This window comes from Poecilia reticulata, chromosome 10 (assembly GCF_904066995.2).
Source record: "Poecilia reticulata chromosome 10, P_reticulata-male-v2, whole genome shotgun sequence".
NCBI classification, from domain to species: Eukaryota; Metazoa; Chordata; class Actinopteri; order Cyprinodontiformes; family Poeciliidae; genus Poecilia; species Poecilia reticulata.
In genome coordinates, this window is record NC_088839.1 from 10,905,048 (window position 1) to 10,919,978 (window position 14,931).

Below are 14,931 nucleotides of genomic sequence, written 5' to 3' on the forward strand. Positions count from 1 at the left end.
TCACGTGTCATCGGTGTTTCTGTTAGAGGCGTTTGTAGTTACTGTACTGACAATTTTATGTAAGCTTCAGCGAATGTTCGAAGGCTGACTCACTGCCACCTCTGTCATTGTTGCCTTAACACCTAATTATGTCGCGCATCTCCTCTTCCTTTTGCGAGCCAAGTACAGGCATCGCGGCACGCTGGGCTAAGCCAAACAACTGTTTAGAAAAATTGATGGTGACAGCACAATTGCTACTTGAATCAAACTTTTCCTCACCTCGGCTGCGTAATTACACCTTCGGAATAAAAATGACAGGGAAGGTGGAGAGTGAACATCCTCACCTTGTCAAGCTCGTGTTTCCTCTGAGTGACGGGAGACGTGGCTTCCTCGGGTACGCTTTGACCGCTCGCCTGTCGGACGACCTATTGGGAGTTTTTACATTATAGCATAGTCATGTGTTCCTTCAGGGATGAGAGGAAGCTGGATTCTCAAAACGACGCTTGCCGCAAAAAAAGGTAGCATTTACCTTTAGCCACTTGTGAGCCTGCTCCTTGCTTTGAACTGCCAGCACCAGTCCATCTCCATTCGGTAAGGTGAACCTCAGCTCATGGTGCTTCTTTTTGATGTCCTTAGGAACGTAGACGACGGAGCACTGGGGCAACAGGAGGTCCACATAGGGACACGTGTCTTTGGAGTTCTTATAGCACTGCAGGAAGGAGGACACAAGCAGTGCTTAGCAATATCCGTTAACATTACAACCGTAATGTGTTTTAGTGGGATTTTATGAGGTAGGTAGACCCAGTGGCGCAAAAAGTGGGTGTGCAGGGTATGCAACGCATAGGGGCGCAGCACCAGAGGGGGCGCCAAAACCCCGTCTGGAGGGTGCGGCGCGCCGATGATGTTTTCCCGTACACTTTTTTGCGCGCCTCACGCTCCTTCACCTCGCGCACATAACGAGGTAAATGTAGCGAGTTTTACACTTCACGTATCGTCTCCTCGGGGTGGGGGGGGAGAGACTGACTGAGCGTCACTCCCTGACGTTCCTTCCCTCGGTCGGGGGGAGGGGGGGGGGGGCGCCGATGTATGTTTTCGCATCCACCTGAATAATGTGTAGTTGCGCCACTGGGTAGACCAACACAAAGTAGTACATAAATGTGAAGAAGAAAACTCTTTACATTTTTAAAAAAAAATTACAAATCTGAAAGTGTCGTCTAGATTCACCTCTCAATGCAACCAGAGATGAAAGTCTCTTGAGGCACAAACGTTGCATATAAAGACACTGAATTGTTTTGTCACTCTTGTTTGCCACGTAGCTCACATGACTTTGAGGCGCTCACCTGTAGTCTGTTTTCTCGGATAACGGTGAATTGCTTGGCCCACTGACCGAAGCGTTTCTTGCGCAACAGGAAAGCACATATGCGGCAGTCTCTGACGGGAGGCATGTTGCTCTCGTCTGACGGCCACTGATGAGTGACGCCGGGGCTCCGCTCCTCTTCGTCCTCCTCGTACGATTCATAGGAACTGCTCAGAGCGTCCGAGTCGTTGTCTGAAGGAGCGGGCGGAGACAATACAGGATGCTTTAACTGGGTGAAATAGAAGTACGAGAAACTGGGATTATCTGATGGGTTTTCTTGCTCACAGGAGTTTTTGCGTTGCAAATTAATGGATGCCGGGTAGTGGTTGTCGGTATCTTCATAGACGTCGTCGATAGAGTTGGGAGGGCTGGGCCTGTCTGAAAATAGATGACACGACATCCAACTCACTCACTGCATCTTTATCCACTTAAATCCAACTTGCGCTTTGTAATTATGTTTGGGACAACGTGATATATGGGCATATGCAGATCGTTTCAAATCGTCGGCACTGACTAGGAGGCTTTCTACAGAAAACCCGACACCAGAAGTCACCAAGTTCAGTCTTCAGCATGCTGACCTCGTGTGATTATGTACTCAGGAGCCATGCCAGGACTAAGGGGCACGGCCTCTTCGTAGTACTCCTCAGGAGGAGGCGTTGTGGGTAGCGGGGGAGGGCAGTCTGTACAGCTCTGCGAATGCAGACACATAAACATAAACAAAGTCATGTTTCTTTCATTGCCAAGTTTCTGCTTTTTCAAAGCCAAAGGGTTGCAGGATGTAAACCTCAGCAGTAAACGATTTCCATAAATTAGACACATGGGTGGACCTTTTAATCCTCAGTTTTCCAACATCATGTAAGACTGATGAGTCTGTGAACATGGGAAAATCCCACACAGATCCGGCAGAATCCACATATTTCACCGCTTTGTATTCGTAAGTCATTAAGAGAACCTGCAAAGTTAAACCTAGAGACTAAGTTTTTTGTTTTACCCAACAGCTGACACATCCGTTAACTACAACGCCAGTGATTTTATTTTGGATGGGTTAGCTTGCCTGTTTTAAAGTGTCATCTTGTGAGTTTTTGTCATCTTTCAGATAATCCGTGACTTCCTTAAGGTCTCCGAGCTCGCAGTCTGGAAAACAGTAGAACATTTACATTCAAACTCAAAAAAAAAAAAAATCATACCAGACATCTGGAGCAGCTCAAATACAAGGATGTGTACGACTCACCAAATTTCTCAAACAAAGACTCAACAAAACTCGTCCCGTTTTTGTACACGGAAGAGTTGACATAGATGTAGTCTGGTCCCGACTCTAGATGACGGAATCAACAAAAAAAAAAACATTAATTGTTGATTCACCAAACAATGAGAGCAGGCACACCAATCCCTGATGAGATTACACGTGACTTGAACCAAAAAAATCAAATGGAAAAAGAATCCCATAAAAAATTCTCACATTTTTAAACATGTTTATCATTCAATAACATTTGAGATTTAATAAAAATCAGTTTTGCCTAACAACATACACCAAGATACTTAAAATCTGTTTTCACTAATATGCAAATAAAATACAAAACAACATGTCAACATCACACACTTTCAATAACCCCATTTATCTGTGTCTTCTCCTCTCTGACCTGAAGTTTGGATCTGCTGTAAAAGGTTCCTCACTGAGGTTTTCTTCTCCTGGGTCGACATGCTGAGGTTCTCTTGGTCCAGCATCTTCAGCAGCACACCCAGCTCCTTAACCAGCACCTCCACTGCTGCACAAGGACGGAGTGAAAGGTCATGGCAGGCAAGACATCAGTTCAGGAGCAGAGAGGGCAAAGATCAGACGGACAAGTCTAAACAAACCCACAGGATTTCGTTGGGGGCTTTCTCTCCTCTTTAGTTTTATGTTGCAATGCTTTACAGAGTGTCAATATACATCAGCGGTCTCGGCACAGAGACTCCCCCAGAGTCAGACCAGACTAAACAGACGGGGGGCTTCAGAGACAGGAAGCAATGCTAATTGGTAATCAACTCAGACAATGAGTGGATCTTAAGTTGTTTGGCATTTTCTCTCTTAAACGGATAATTTGGGATTTTTGAAGTGAAATTGATTGACTATACGCAGATAATATCTTATACATTATATTCATATTTCCCACAGAGGCTAAAGCTAACAGCTAGTAGCAAGGAGATCCAAGACTAAACTGGGCCTTTCCTCTCGAAGATCTCCAAACTCGAAACTGTCAAAGTGATTTGTTTCAGTACCGTTTTATGAACCTGACGAAAAAGTTTAATTTTGCATTGGACTGTTCCTTAGAGAGAAACGGGGATTACTGAGACAGAGGATGGAGGTAAGAGGTAGTGTACCACCAATGATCTTCAAATGTTACGCACATGCTGAACAACATGAAAACCTTTTTCCTCCAAAGTATCTGTATAACACAAAGTCAAGGCTTTTCTTTCATATGTAATCTGAAATTTTGCAGGAATCTATACTTTGGAAATGCTCTGTTCTTCACCCTCCAACTTTTGCTTCCTTTACAAGTAATCATCTGCTTCTCTTCAAATAACCATCCCAAACCAACCATTAAGATGGTTAAGGCCCATGAAATAGTCACATAGTGAATTTGATCAAAATTAGACAATGGAAGTCCCTTTTGATTTGGTACAAAATGAAATGACAAGCGGTTCAACAGTATTTTGGTCTGGACAAAAGAATCTGACATGCAGGTCAATAAAAGGAGAGGCAGACAACAAAAGTATTGTCCTTTCTTTTAAGAAAACAAATATTTCCTCACAGTAACCTGCAATACTCGTGGATTTTACAAGGCTTTCCTGGTTCTGTAACCCACGAAGACTCGGATTAAAGGAATATGTGACTCACATCATGTGTTGACCTGAAAGCTGGGGGCCGGTCCCCTCTCTGTTTTCAGACTAAAACTTAAATAAGCTGCCCCACTAACCCTCAGCTGCTGGATGTTCTGGGAAAAGGTTTTGCAACCTGCTGCATGTGGTTCACATTCTGTTTTATCTTATCTTAAACCACAGGGAAGCACCACCAAGAAGGACCTACTGATTGTCTCCTCCTTCCGTTTTGCCAGTCTTTGCATACCCGCGCACATTTCTATGCTTCTTTACTCTTCAAACCATTACAAGACACAGGTCGTCGCTTGCCTACAACACCACCTTCGCTGACTTCCCCACTCCTTGCATATTATTCTCTCACTCACTTACTCAAAATTGGCTAATTTTCACAGTCCAGTCGAGTTAGGCCCACTGAAGCGTGCATCTCGCTGGGGTCAGACACGGGACAGCTGCTGAGCCAGAAAAGTCTTTGTTCACTGGGCGGTCGTATGCCAAGAAGAAGAAACGTTACATTGAACAACACAAATGCACACCCAAACTAACATACACAGATAGAAAAAACACAGGCAGTCTTCAGCTGTGTATTTAATACGGTGCGTCAGTGTGAACTCTGGCCTGCAACTTTAGGAAAGGCATTCCTGCCCCCGTTATTTGTGTGTACAAAGTATACAGATACATTCTGGCAGAATTTTGGACTCTCAGATGTTTAGCTCTGATAGAGTGACACTGCATGTAATCCAGACTGACAAGCTGCCATTTTTTATTAGTCGGGAGATATATTTACTGTTTGGCAGCGGTGCGCGTCCTTCGTTTCAAAGTCCCACTCCCTAAAAACAGACATAGTTTCCTGAGGCGGGTCTTCCTATGGGCTTAACAATGCTCTGCCATGGCCACAGTCAACATCTATAGCCGGCATGTCTGTTTGTCTGTTTCCGTTTAAAGACGCTGCTTTCCACCTTAGAGTGGTTTCCTTCCATTGTAATAAACTCTCCGAGAACTGGGCACGAGGAATTAATTCACGCAGCGACGAGGAATGTCTCCTCATTAAGATCCCATTCACCCAGGGGAAATAAGGAAGTGAAGCTCATGGAGGCAAAGGAAGCTTGCTTTGAGTGGGATGTCTTGGCCTGGTGAATATTGTCCCCCTGCCAGCTGCTACAGCTGTTTAGATCCTGGCTTCAGCACTGGACTTCCCCTACCCGGGCGAAAGACAAAACCTCTTCCACAGCATGACTCACTTGCTGCGCAGAGAAACTGAAATATACACCACTCAGCACTAAATCAAACAACACTGAAATCAAAGCAGTGCTTTTCAGGGGTGTTGGCACAAAACTGGAGCTCGCAGTCATAAATCTACTTCACTATTTCATTTGGACTTGTGCTTTAGAAAGCTGATTATTCAATTTGAGGATTAGGGGGCCCATGCAATTGTGCCAAAATGAGCAAAGATTAATTATTTTGTAGTATCTGGCATGTGGGATGCTGAAGACCACCTCTACAATGCCGGTTATGTCATGAGAATCAAACCCAAACTCGTGGGTTACAATTCATCTATAGCAAGTACAATCCTTTAAATATTTGCAACAACAGTTTATTGGTTTGAAATGCATAATCTTGCTGCAGTTACTTTAACTTGAAAGTCTGAACTCTGATCTTAGTGTTTATCCTGTTCCAGATGGAAGTCGGAAAACCCCTGTCATGCTAACAACTGGATAAAATAAGTTCCCATTTAATATCGCAACAGTGCATCATCAAAATTTGCACAAAATGTGAATTTCCTGATTGAAACACATGCAGGCGTGGCACTGCAGGGTTCCTAATAAGTAGAGGTGAAAAAGTTGCTAAAGATATGTCCAACGCAGGAGAGAAAACGATATGATAATAATTATACAAGGGGGACATGAAATTTTAGCAGGGTTTGTTGGAATAATTTTGTCTGCCCCCACCCCAAAAAAGAGACTAAAATGCCAAAACCACTGGGGAATTGAGACAGACATAAAAATAACAATACTGTTATTTCCGTTTAAAAATCTGCATGTTTAGTCACCAGGTGATGCAACAAATCATTTTGGGGTAATTTTCAGACGAATGAAGTTTTCAAACAAAACAATCTGACCTGCGTAGGTGTATCAACATGTTTAATGTTTGTCATAGATGACATTCATCAATTGACAAGATGCTCTGCAGTCAAGTATTTTAGTAAAGCGTTTCATAAATCTCAAGTTGTGTTTTTAAGAATCTGTCGTCAGTGTGGACTATTCTCATCCTGGTTGGAGTAATCCATACGGTGGTATTTATCCTGGTCTGATTCTACAGTGGTCTAATGCCAATGCTTTTAGAAATCATTTACATTTTTCATAAATCTTAAACTACTGTTTACATAATCTCCATTCAGTGTAGAACAAAACAAATCCAGATTCAGTCAGTCAAAGTTATTTAAATTTTACATTCATCAGATGTAGTTCAATATCTAATAGATGGACACGAAGCAAATGATGACACTTACAATTAATTCATATCCTGCCCATCAGTCAGTCTGTCTGCCAGTATTTCTTTTGTCCACCAAATACTCAAACCAACTAAACAATCGCTAAAAGGCGATGGGGCATCCGCAATATATTTGTTATGCTGTAGTTACCTGGGAAAGCTAGTTGAAACTTGGTGCCGGATTTGACGGAAGTTAGAATTTCAAGATGGTATCACCCATATTGTCTGGATTACCTCTTACAAACATCATGTAAAACTTTACTTTCCATAAGCAAACACTACATTTAGTTTGTTGTCTTTACAGTTTCAGGCACTAAAAGTAATATTGATTTCAAGACGCACTCTTACACGCGTGTCTTGTAAAAATAAGCATGTTTCCACCACATCTGTTGATGCGAGAAGCGGCCATATTGAAACACAAACTCTACCTTGCAAGTCTTAACTGGGGGGTAGTCTGCAGATGGGGACGTCAAAATTACCACACAAAATTTGTGTTCATATGTACAACATCCATATACAGTCTGAATTCAGGGTTAGTTGTGGAGCTCTGGCTTCTGGAATTAAAATTAAACCTGTTGGGGTTGTTTTATTATTATTCATCATTGGAAGTCTAAAATTCTTATTTGTGAGAACAAACTAAAAGTAGAAATATAAAATTAGAAAAATACAAACAAAAGTAGGCTTAACACTGAATCACAGTAGAGTCTTAAGCATTGCAGGGGATTAAAAAGAGTTTAAGTTTTGTTGTTTGTCAAAGACACTTTAATTGTTTAAGCAACTAGGAAAAAGAAAGAAAATGCATGAATTTGAAAAGTTTTTCTAAGTTTGCACACAAACATATAGCCCTTTTCACTTGCCTTATAACTGCTGTAAAACACCAATAACATTCCTCAGCTTGTTAAGAGTACATGGTATTTGTGTGAGCTAGCACACTTTTGTAAGTCAGAGAGAATGGTTTGTTTAACACTACAGAGCAGGCCTTTAAAAGGAGCTTCCAACTGGAGTTTTTTTTTTCTTTTTTTTGTTTAAACTCTGCAGGGGAAGGAGGTTGAGTGGGGGCGTGGGGTGGCAACGGGAGTTCAGCACCTGTGCTAACATGTCCGACAAACTTTGATGAAACAAATAATGTGACCTCAACTGGGTGCACGTAGATATATATATATATATTTTTTTTCTTCTTGCTACTCCCCCGTTATGCTAAAAGATCTACCTCATGCTGAGACAACGTTCCGTGGCATGTAAAGCAAACACAAACACGGTCACATTGAGTCAAAAGTCACAGATTTCAGTGATTTAGCATCAACTCAGTTTCACAACATCGCTGCCTGCATCAGTTCACACCCACACAGAGGCTTTAGTGGATTAAAACAGTAACATTTCACCCACCTGGTTTTACACACATGCGGCTTCCCCAGTACGTTTAAATCACTTACTCTATGAGTTTTCAAGCAAAGTGATGAGTTTTTTATTTTTTTAAGGTATACACAATGGAACTTGGGGATTAAAATAAAGTGGAACATCTTTAAAAATCTTTTCTATTCAAAACTGTAATCCTGACATTTTACTGTATATACCTGCAATGGTAATTATGAGCCAAATAGAACATGTAACAAAAAACTTACCCTCAACAGCAATGGATGAGAGACCCACCATTCTGCAAGATTAAGAAGGAAGCAAACCAGCTCCCTTATACACAAAATAGCTGCAGGAATAAAACAAGATATTCCACTGTCCGGTAAGAGATTTCCAGCTTCACTCAGTTCTATGAAGCCTTTGTATTTGGAGGTTAGCTCGAGTCGGCTGAATTCACACTCCCTTTACCTCTCCCTTCCTCCATCTGATCTGTTATCTCTCTCCACCTCCCTCTGTCTACCCTCCTCTTTTTTTCCTTTGGGGGGTAGGGAGATTGTGGTGCAGTGTGTGTGTGTGTGTGTGTGTAAGCGTGCTGGATTGCCCTCCACTGTAATCCTGGGGATTGTATAGCACCTGGGAAAGGCTTGCTGTGTAAACACACATGCCTGCTAATAGCTAACCCACATTCTTTATTCTTCCACATTCTTTCACCTGAAACCAAAGCATGGCCGTCCAACCATCCAAACAAAATGCCAACCACTCGAAAAAGTTCAGAAGAGCCTACAGATATCCTGGTTACTGCCACTCTGAATTAAAGTAACTCCAACAGCACTCACTTTGACAGTAAATGCCCTACATCTGAAAACATGAACGTTGGTCGCTTTAAGAAATATCAACTTAAACATGACAGCGTTTAGCCGTTTCTGCATAGCGTAGGTAGACCTTTGAGAGTTCCACGTGGATGACTTGTTGCCCTGAGGCAGATTCAAGTGCCCCGAACATGACGCAGCATGCTGCCCTCAATCGCTCACTCAGCCACTAAAGCTACACAAACAGCCCTCAACATAGTTAAATCTGTCTCTTAGAACTGTAGGCTCTTTTGTTTTTTGTCCTACGACTGATGTAGGAACGGTTTCAAAACTGAGAGATGCATCAAATATGAACAGGATCCTCCTATTGGTTTAAGCTTAGCATCTTCTAAGTTATTTTTGATCCTCTTTAATGAGGTTTTATTCAAGCAATAAAACTTGAGAAATGGAGGAAGAGCACAGTGATAAAACTAAAGCCAAGCTAAACCATGGCTAGACAGAGTGTAGCTATGTTGTTGAAAGTCTGCATAGATGCAAACAAAAATAACTACAAAAAGAGAGAGAAATTTAATAAAGGGCTCGTCTTGGATCTGTTTTTTTGGATCAATGTGGGAGTTGCGTACTTTGAGTGATGCTGGATCGTTTCCAAAAATTTAATTGTACAAAAGCCAGAACTTCCCAGAGGCATATAGCGTTTCCCAACTTTTTTTAAATAAAATCGGCCCTGGCTGCGACAAATCCAACAGACACACCCTGCAACACTCGGTCACGGCCTGACAAACCACTGCTTTCTGGGACTAAATGTGAACTCTGACCTCCCGAGTGAAACTGTGATCACACATCGGCCAACAGGAGGACTGCAGTTTACACTCGGCTGTAAAATTCACACCCTTTTATCTCACACCCCAAGAGGTCTGGGGTGACCTCAAATGTTTCTTAAGCAGAACTACAGGTTCTCTAAAGCAATCTGCTGTGGGAACATTTAAAGACGGTACCATCTAGGTCTTTCTCAACATCTCTTTCTTTCCTATCATCTTTGGAAATGTAGCATACACACACTCTTCCAAATCTGACCAGGCTTGAAAGAACTCAGCAGGTTGACAATCTTGTGGTGTCCAGAAATAATGTGTGGGAGTCTCTTTGTCAGCTGAAAAACATTACTCTGCTACTTTTTTTTTCTAGAGCAAGCATAATATTATCTCAGGTTAAGTGAGACATGGGAGGATTTTTTTTCTGTATGAGGGACAGAAAACAGCTTGAAAATTACATGAGGTTTTACTAAATCCCGCCGTGCAGCTGGAGTATGTCCAGTGCCTTGCAACATTATTTCTAACCCTTGAACTTTTTCACATTTTGTCACGTCGCAACTAATAACTTCTATTTTACTGGGCTATGTTTTGTGAAAGACTAAAAGAAAGTATTGCAAAACGGAAAAGTTTAAGGAAAATTATTAGAATTTCTTTTACAAAAAAAATAATCTGAATAGCGGGGTATGAACATCTACACAGACCCCAAACTTAAGGTGGTATGTCTCTTCTAGCTTTGTCATTGTTCTCCCCCCAGTCCTTTCTGCAAAATAGCACAAGCTCAGTCAGAATGGATGGCAAACATCTGCCAGCAGCAATTTAAAAGTTTTGCCAAGCGTACTCTTAGTTTTTGATCCCGGTTGTTCTAACTAGAGTTGCGACAAATTGGTTCTATTGATTATGTTAAATTTCATAAACAGCATAAGTTTGCTGTTTATGAAATTTAATTTTTAGAAATGTCTTCACACCACATGAAAATGCTTTAATATAAACTACATCACTGTAGCTCCAGCTGTACGTTTTGGGCAATTGTCCTGCTAGAAGATGAGTTTTTCGTTCCAGTCTGTGGTCTTTTGCTGCATCTAACAGGTTTTCTTTTAGGAAAGTATTTTATTCCATTCAGGAACAATCAGGGTTCCTTCCAACTCTGATTGGCTTCCCTGTCGCTGCCGTAGGAAACCATCCCGACAGAATGATGCTACCACAGCCATTTTCAATAAGGATGTCATTTTTGCACCACACAGCAATTTGCATGATGCAAAAAATATACTGCTCAAAAAAATAAAGGGAACACTTCAGTGTTCACTTAAATGTTAAAGTGTTCCCTTTATTTTTTTGAGCAGTGTATATATAAATAAATAAAAAATTCAATTTTAGTATCATCTAACTGGAGCATGCTTTCTCATATTTCCTTTCTCTTTTCAGGTTTTCGCAGTTCTATGTGGGACGTTCCCAACTTGGGAAGTAATCCAACTCTGATTTAAACTTCTCCACAACTTTATTCCGGACCCGTCTGCCGTGTTTATTGGTCTTCCTGATGCTTCATCCTCTTTGTTAATTCTGTAGCAATCCTCACAGGCACAAAAGTAGAAAGTATTTGCTCATTAAGCGATTTTATTTTATGTTTTTAAACATGCCATGTTTTTAATTATTATTTTTATTTCTTAAAAAAATCTGAGATCAATGCAGCTTAACGCTTTGTGATTTTTTTAAAAATCACATAAAATCTTAATTATGCTAAAGTTTTATTTTTAATTCAACAAAATGATGAAAAATATACTTTTGCGAGGCATTGTGTGGTTGTAGACGATGCCTGCAGGATAGCAAAAACTATTTAAGGAAATCCTAACTTAGTTTATAAACCACAACCTTATCGCACTCTTTCATCATTTAGATTAGTGAGGTGAATGCAGACACCTTGCAAAGAAAAATGAGGTAAACCATACATACTTCCAAGTTTTTTAATTGCATCAAGACATGTGCCAGCCATGTCTCCTCTTAATATCCTTTGTTCTTTCTTGATGAAATGCCCTTCTAGTGTTCTCCCTAAGATTCCAGACATTTCCCGAGGGTGACGTTTTCTCCTCTCCTCTGCCGGTTGTCAACATGTCCGGGCATTTGCAGGTCTGATAACTCCGGAGTCCACAAGTAAACACAGACAGTGAAGCTTCATTGGAAAGATAATGCATATCAATATAATGACTGCAACTATGACTTGACCGTCATTTTTCTTGGCAATTTACGTCATCAACTGGAGAAGAAGCAGATCTACAGATATGGCGTTTTCATTTGTTACGTCATTCAATCAGAGTCTATGATCTTCGTATGAAATTACACTCATGTATAATATCTCTGGGGAATATATCACCCAAACATTGCTGCGAAATGCTCTATTCCCAGCATTGGTCTTTCTCAAAACTAAGCTAAGAGTCTCTGTAGGCTAGCAGCAAATGAAAGTGAAGGAAAACATTGACTCTCTTATTTTTGTAGTGAAAACTAAATAAAGGAATCCAATACTACAAGAAAATAACACCACATTCCGAGAGCGATCTCAAATTCCAATCCCCTGCTTATGCCATAATCCATCCCTCTCATTTCCAGTGTTGTGCAAGTTCAGTCACAAATTTCAGCTCACCCAGCCAAAAGCTGAATTATTCTGTGTTGATATTTCAACACTGAGAAAATCCCAACCACAACCATACCCCCAGAATGAACCATTTCACACTCGTATATAATTTTTCATGACATAATGTCTTCCAAAACTGGCTGATAATTACTAGCACATAACATCTTGTGGTAATGAGCACATTCGTTTCTTCGCTGCATAATAAACGCCTTCTGTCTTCGATTCTTTAAATGTTGTACATCTGTTTGCCCCTTTTTTTGTTTCCTATATTTTCATGCTGCATCCTAAAAAGTTAAAAATAAGAAAATTGTCATTGTAAAACATCTCAATAGGAATAAATAGGAAGACATTTCTTAACATGATCACTTTGAAAGTGTCACCATAAGGTCACACTGTGAGGTCAAACTTCTACTTTAGGAAAGAAAGCATTTATAAAAACAAAACTACTAAAGTAACAGTCACCAGACTTAGAAGTTTTCATGGAGATGACAAATATTTGATATTTCCATCACGATAATCAGCAATAGTATCAAATGTTGTAACTGAAAATTAACTGTACCAATTTGTTTTGCAACCAGCTGAAATTTGTCGTGGACTGGTACAGTATTGTTATTCTGAACTGAATTAAACAATTTAACTGCATTTAATAAAACACCATAATCTTAACATGATGTTTTAAATTCAACGATTACAGTTCTTGAATGTTGTATTTATGACTGGTTTCAGGTATCTTTTTTAAAAAAGCTGTAAAGACAAGTTTCAGTGAACCCTTTATCATCATTGCTGGTGATGTTTCCAACTATAAAGGTGCTGAGAAAGCTCAATTTCTTAATTTGACGTCTGAAAATGAAGCTTCAAGGATTTCAAATCTTGAAAAAACATGATGTGGATAAACACTGGGAAACAATCCTGCGAGAGGAACCAAGGTCAAAAATAATCACAATGCAAGTTTGTTTTTCTGGTATGTGAAAATCACCTGACAGAGCTATAATGTTGAGCCCATTGTTGCTCCGAGTCCTTTAGAAGAGTCTTTGAAGATGACTCTCATTCTGTTCGATGCCAAGAAAATACTTTCCCTCTCCTACATCAGCCAACCTTATGGGGTTGCCCCATGTGCCCCCTATAGAGATGCACTTCCTCCTTCTACCAATGACATCACCTATCAACCCCGGCCTTCTGTTTCCTCTTCCTGTCAGCTGACCCAACGCCACTTTAACTTCACCGTCTCTGGTGACCCCGTTCTCATCGCGCTGCTTAGATCCTGACATTAGATAGCATTGACCGAGTTATGCTTAGAGCTGTATTTCAAAAGAGAGGACATTGTAATGAAGCTCAGTTTTCTCAGAGCAAATACAGGTTGACCCCCTCGAGGGTGAAAACTACTTTCTCATAGTTTGGCAGCTGCGTTCATCATATGGCCAGGCTTCTTAGACAAACATGTTAGGATCAACATACTACACCGAATGCAGACTACAAATCTGGCGCAGGGATAGAGGAGACCATGTGGAAAAGCTTATTTTGTCTGGAAGAGCTGCAGAGGAAAAAAAAACAACCTCTCTCTCCCCTGCTGTTTTTATTGAACTTTGAAAGATGCTTCAGGATATCATAAAATACAGAAAAGACCCCATACAAGTGAACAAACACACAAAATGCTGTCATGTTGGAAGATGCCCAAGAATGCAGTCCGAGTTACTCCAGTCTGGATGGTTTTTTTGGGGGGGTTTTTTTTGGAAACCAGCAGCCAGATGCTTTGCTCAAACCTACAAACTGACAATTCAGCAGATTTCTTACCCTGAAATGCCTTTTCATTTATCAAGATCCTGTATGCAAACGGCCTGCATTCCGCCGCACAATTACTAACCCTTATCGCAGTTTTAATCCGTTTGAGGGTCGAACAGGGGTTAGATTCGCGTTGAATCCTCATTGCTAATAATTGGTCAACTGTGATATTCAACTAACTTGCAGTCACTTTGTAGGACAACCTTTTGGCGTAATACACTTATATTTTTAATTGAAAAACTCCATTGAGCGACATACCAGAGAAAAAAAAAAAAAAAACTTTAGAAAGTCTCATAGCTAACAGGAAGATTTATGTGATGATGATGTGGAAGAGTTATTAGCTTGGGCACTCAACTGCTTAATCATTATTTTCTTTGGAAGTCAGCCTTTAGCCATTTGATGTTGAGACTGAACTACACACACACGCACACACACACACGCACACACACACACACACACCTGTTTGTATTTCTACCCATATTCGGACTTTACATTGACTTTTATTCATTCTATGAGCTCAGAGTAGCAAGTTACTAATTACCAGAAAACTTCATTGTGTATAGAGTTTCATTTAAAGCAAGTCAAGAGTCATATGATAATTTGGCTCAAGACATAATCAGTGATTCCAGTTAACGGTGTGCAAAGTAAACAAATCATAAAACTTGTTCTCTGGCTTCATAAACTTAATTTAGATATGCCAAAATCTTAATTATTAGTGTTTTAGCTGCACTTAGAACTGTTAGGGAATTTTACTTGATCAACAAAATAAAATGCACACAGCTTATGATATATTTTTGAAAGTCAAGCCTCCAGACAGATCCCTGAACAATGGCTGTCAGGAGTTGATACCAGGAAGAAGAAAAAAGCTTAATTGAT

At 40.5% G+C, this 14,931-nt stretch overlaps 1 protein-coding gene across 5 annotated transcripts in view; it reads right to left on the bottom strand.

Moving 5' to 3' along the window:
* Positions 1 to 14,931, bottom strand: part of afap1l1a (actin filament associated protein 1-like 1a) — a 31,316-nt gene that overhangs the window by 7,374 nt on the left and 9,011 nt on the right. For 2 of the 5 annotated variants that reach the window (XM_081611588.1, XM_008419580.2), the window contains 8 exons: positions 2,977 to 3,102; positions 2,568 to 2,651; positions 2,391 to 2,470; positions 1,915 to 2,026; positions 1,622 to 1,714; positions 1,320 to 1,528; positions 509 to 688; positions 324 to 404 (listed from right to left, as the gene is read on the bottom strand). In XM_081611588.1, coding sequence (XP_081467714.1) covers positions 324 to 404; positions 509 to 688; positions 1,320 to 1,528; positions 1,622 to 1,714; positions 1,915 to 2,026; positions 2,391 to 2,470; positions 2,568 to 2,651; positions 2,977 to 3,102 — 965 coding nt within the window. Of the gene's footprint in view, positions 1 to 323; positions 405 to 508; positions 689 to 1,319; positions 1,529 to 1,621; positions 1,715 to 1,914; positions 2,027 to 2,390; positions 2,501 to 2,567; positions 2,652 to 2,976; positions 3,103 to 4,564; positions 7,408 to 8,304; positions 9,135 to 14,931 lie in introns of those variants that run through there. The other 3 variants (XM_008419578.3, XM_017307265.2, XM_081611589.1) reach the window with 3 other exon arrangements.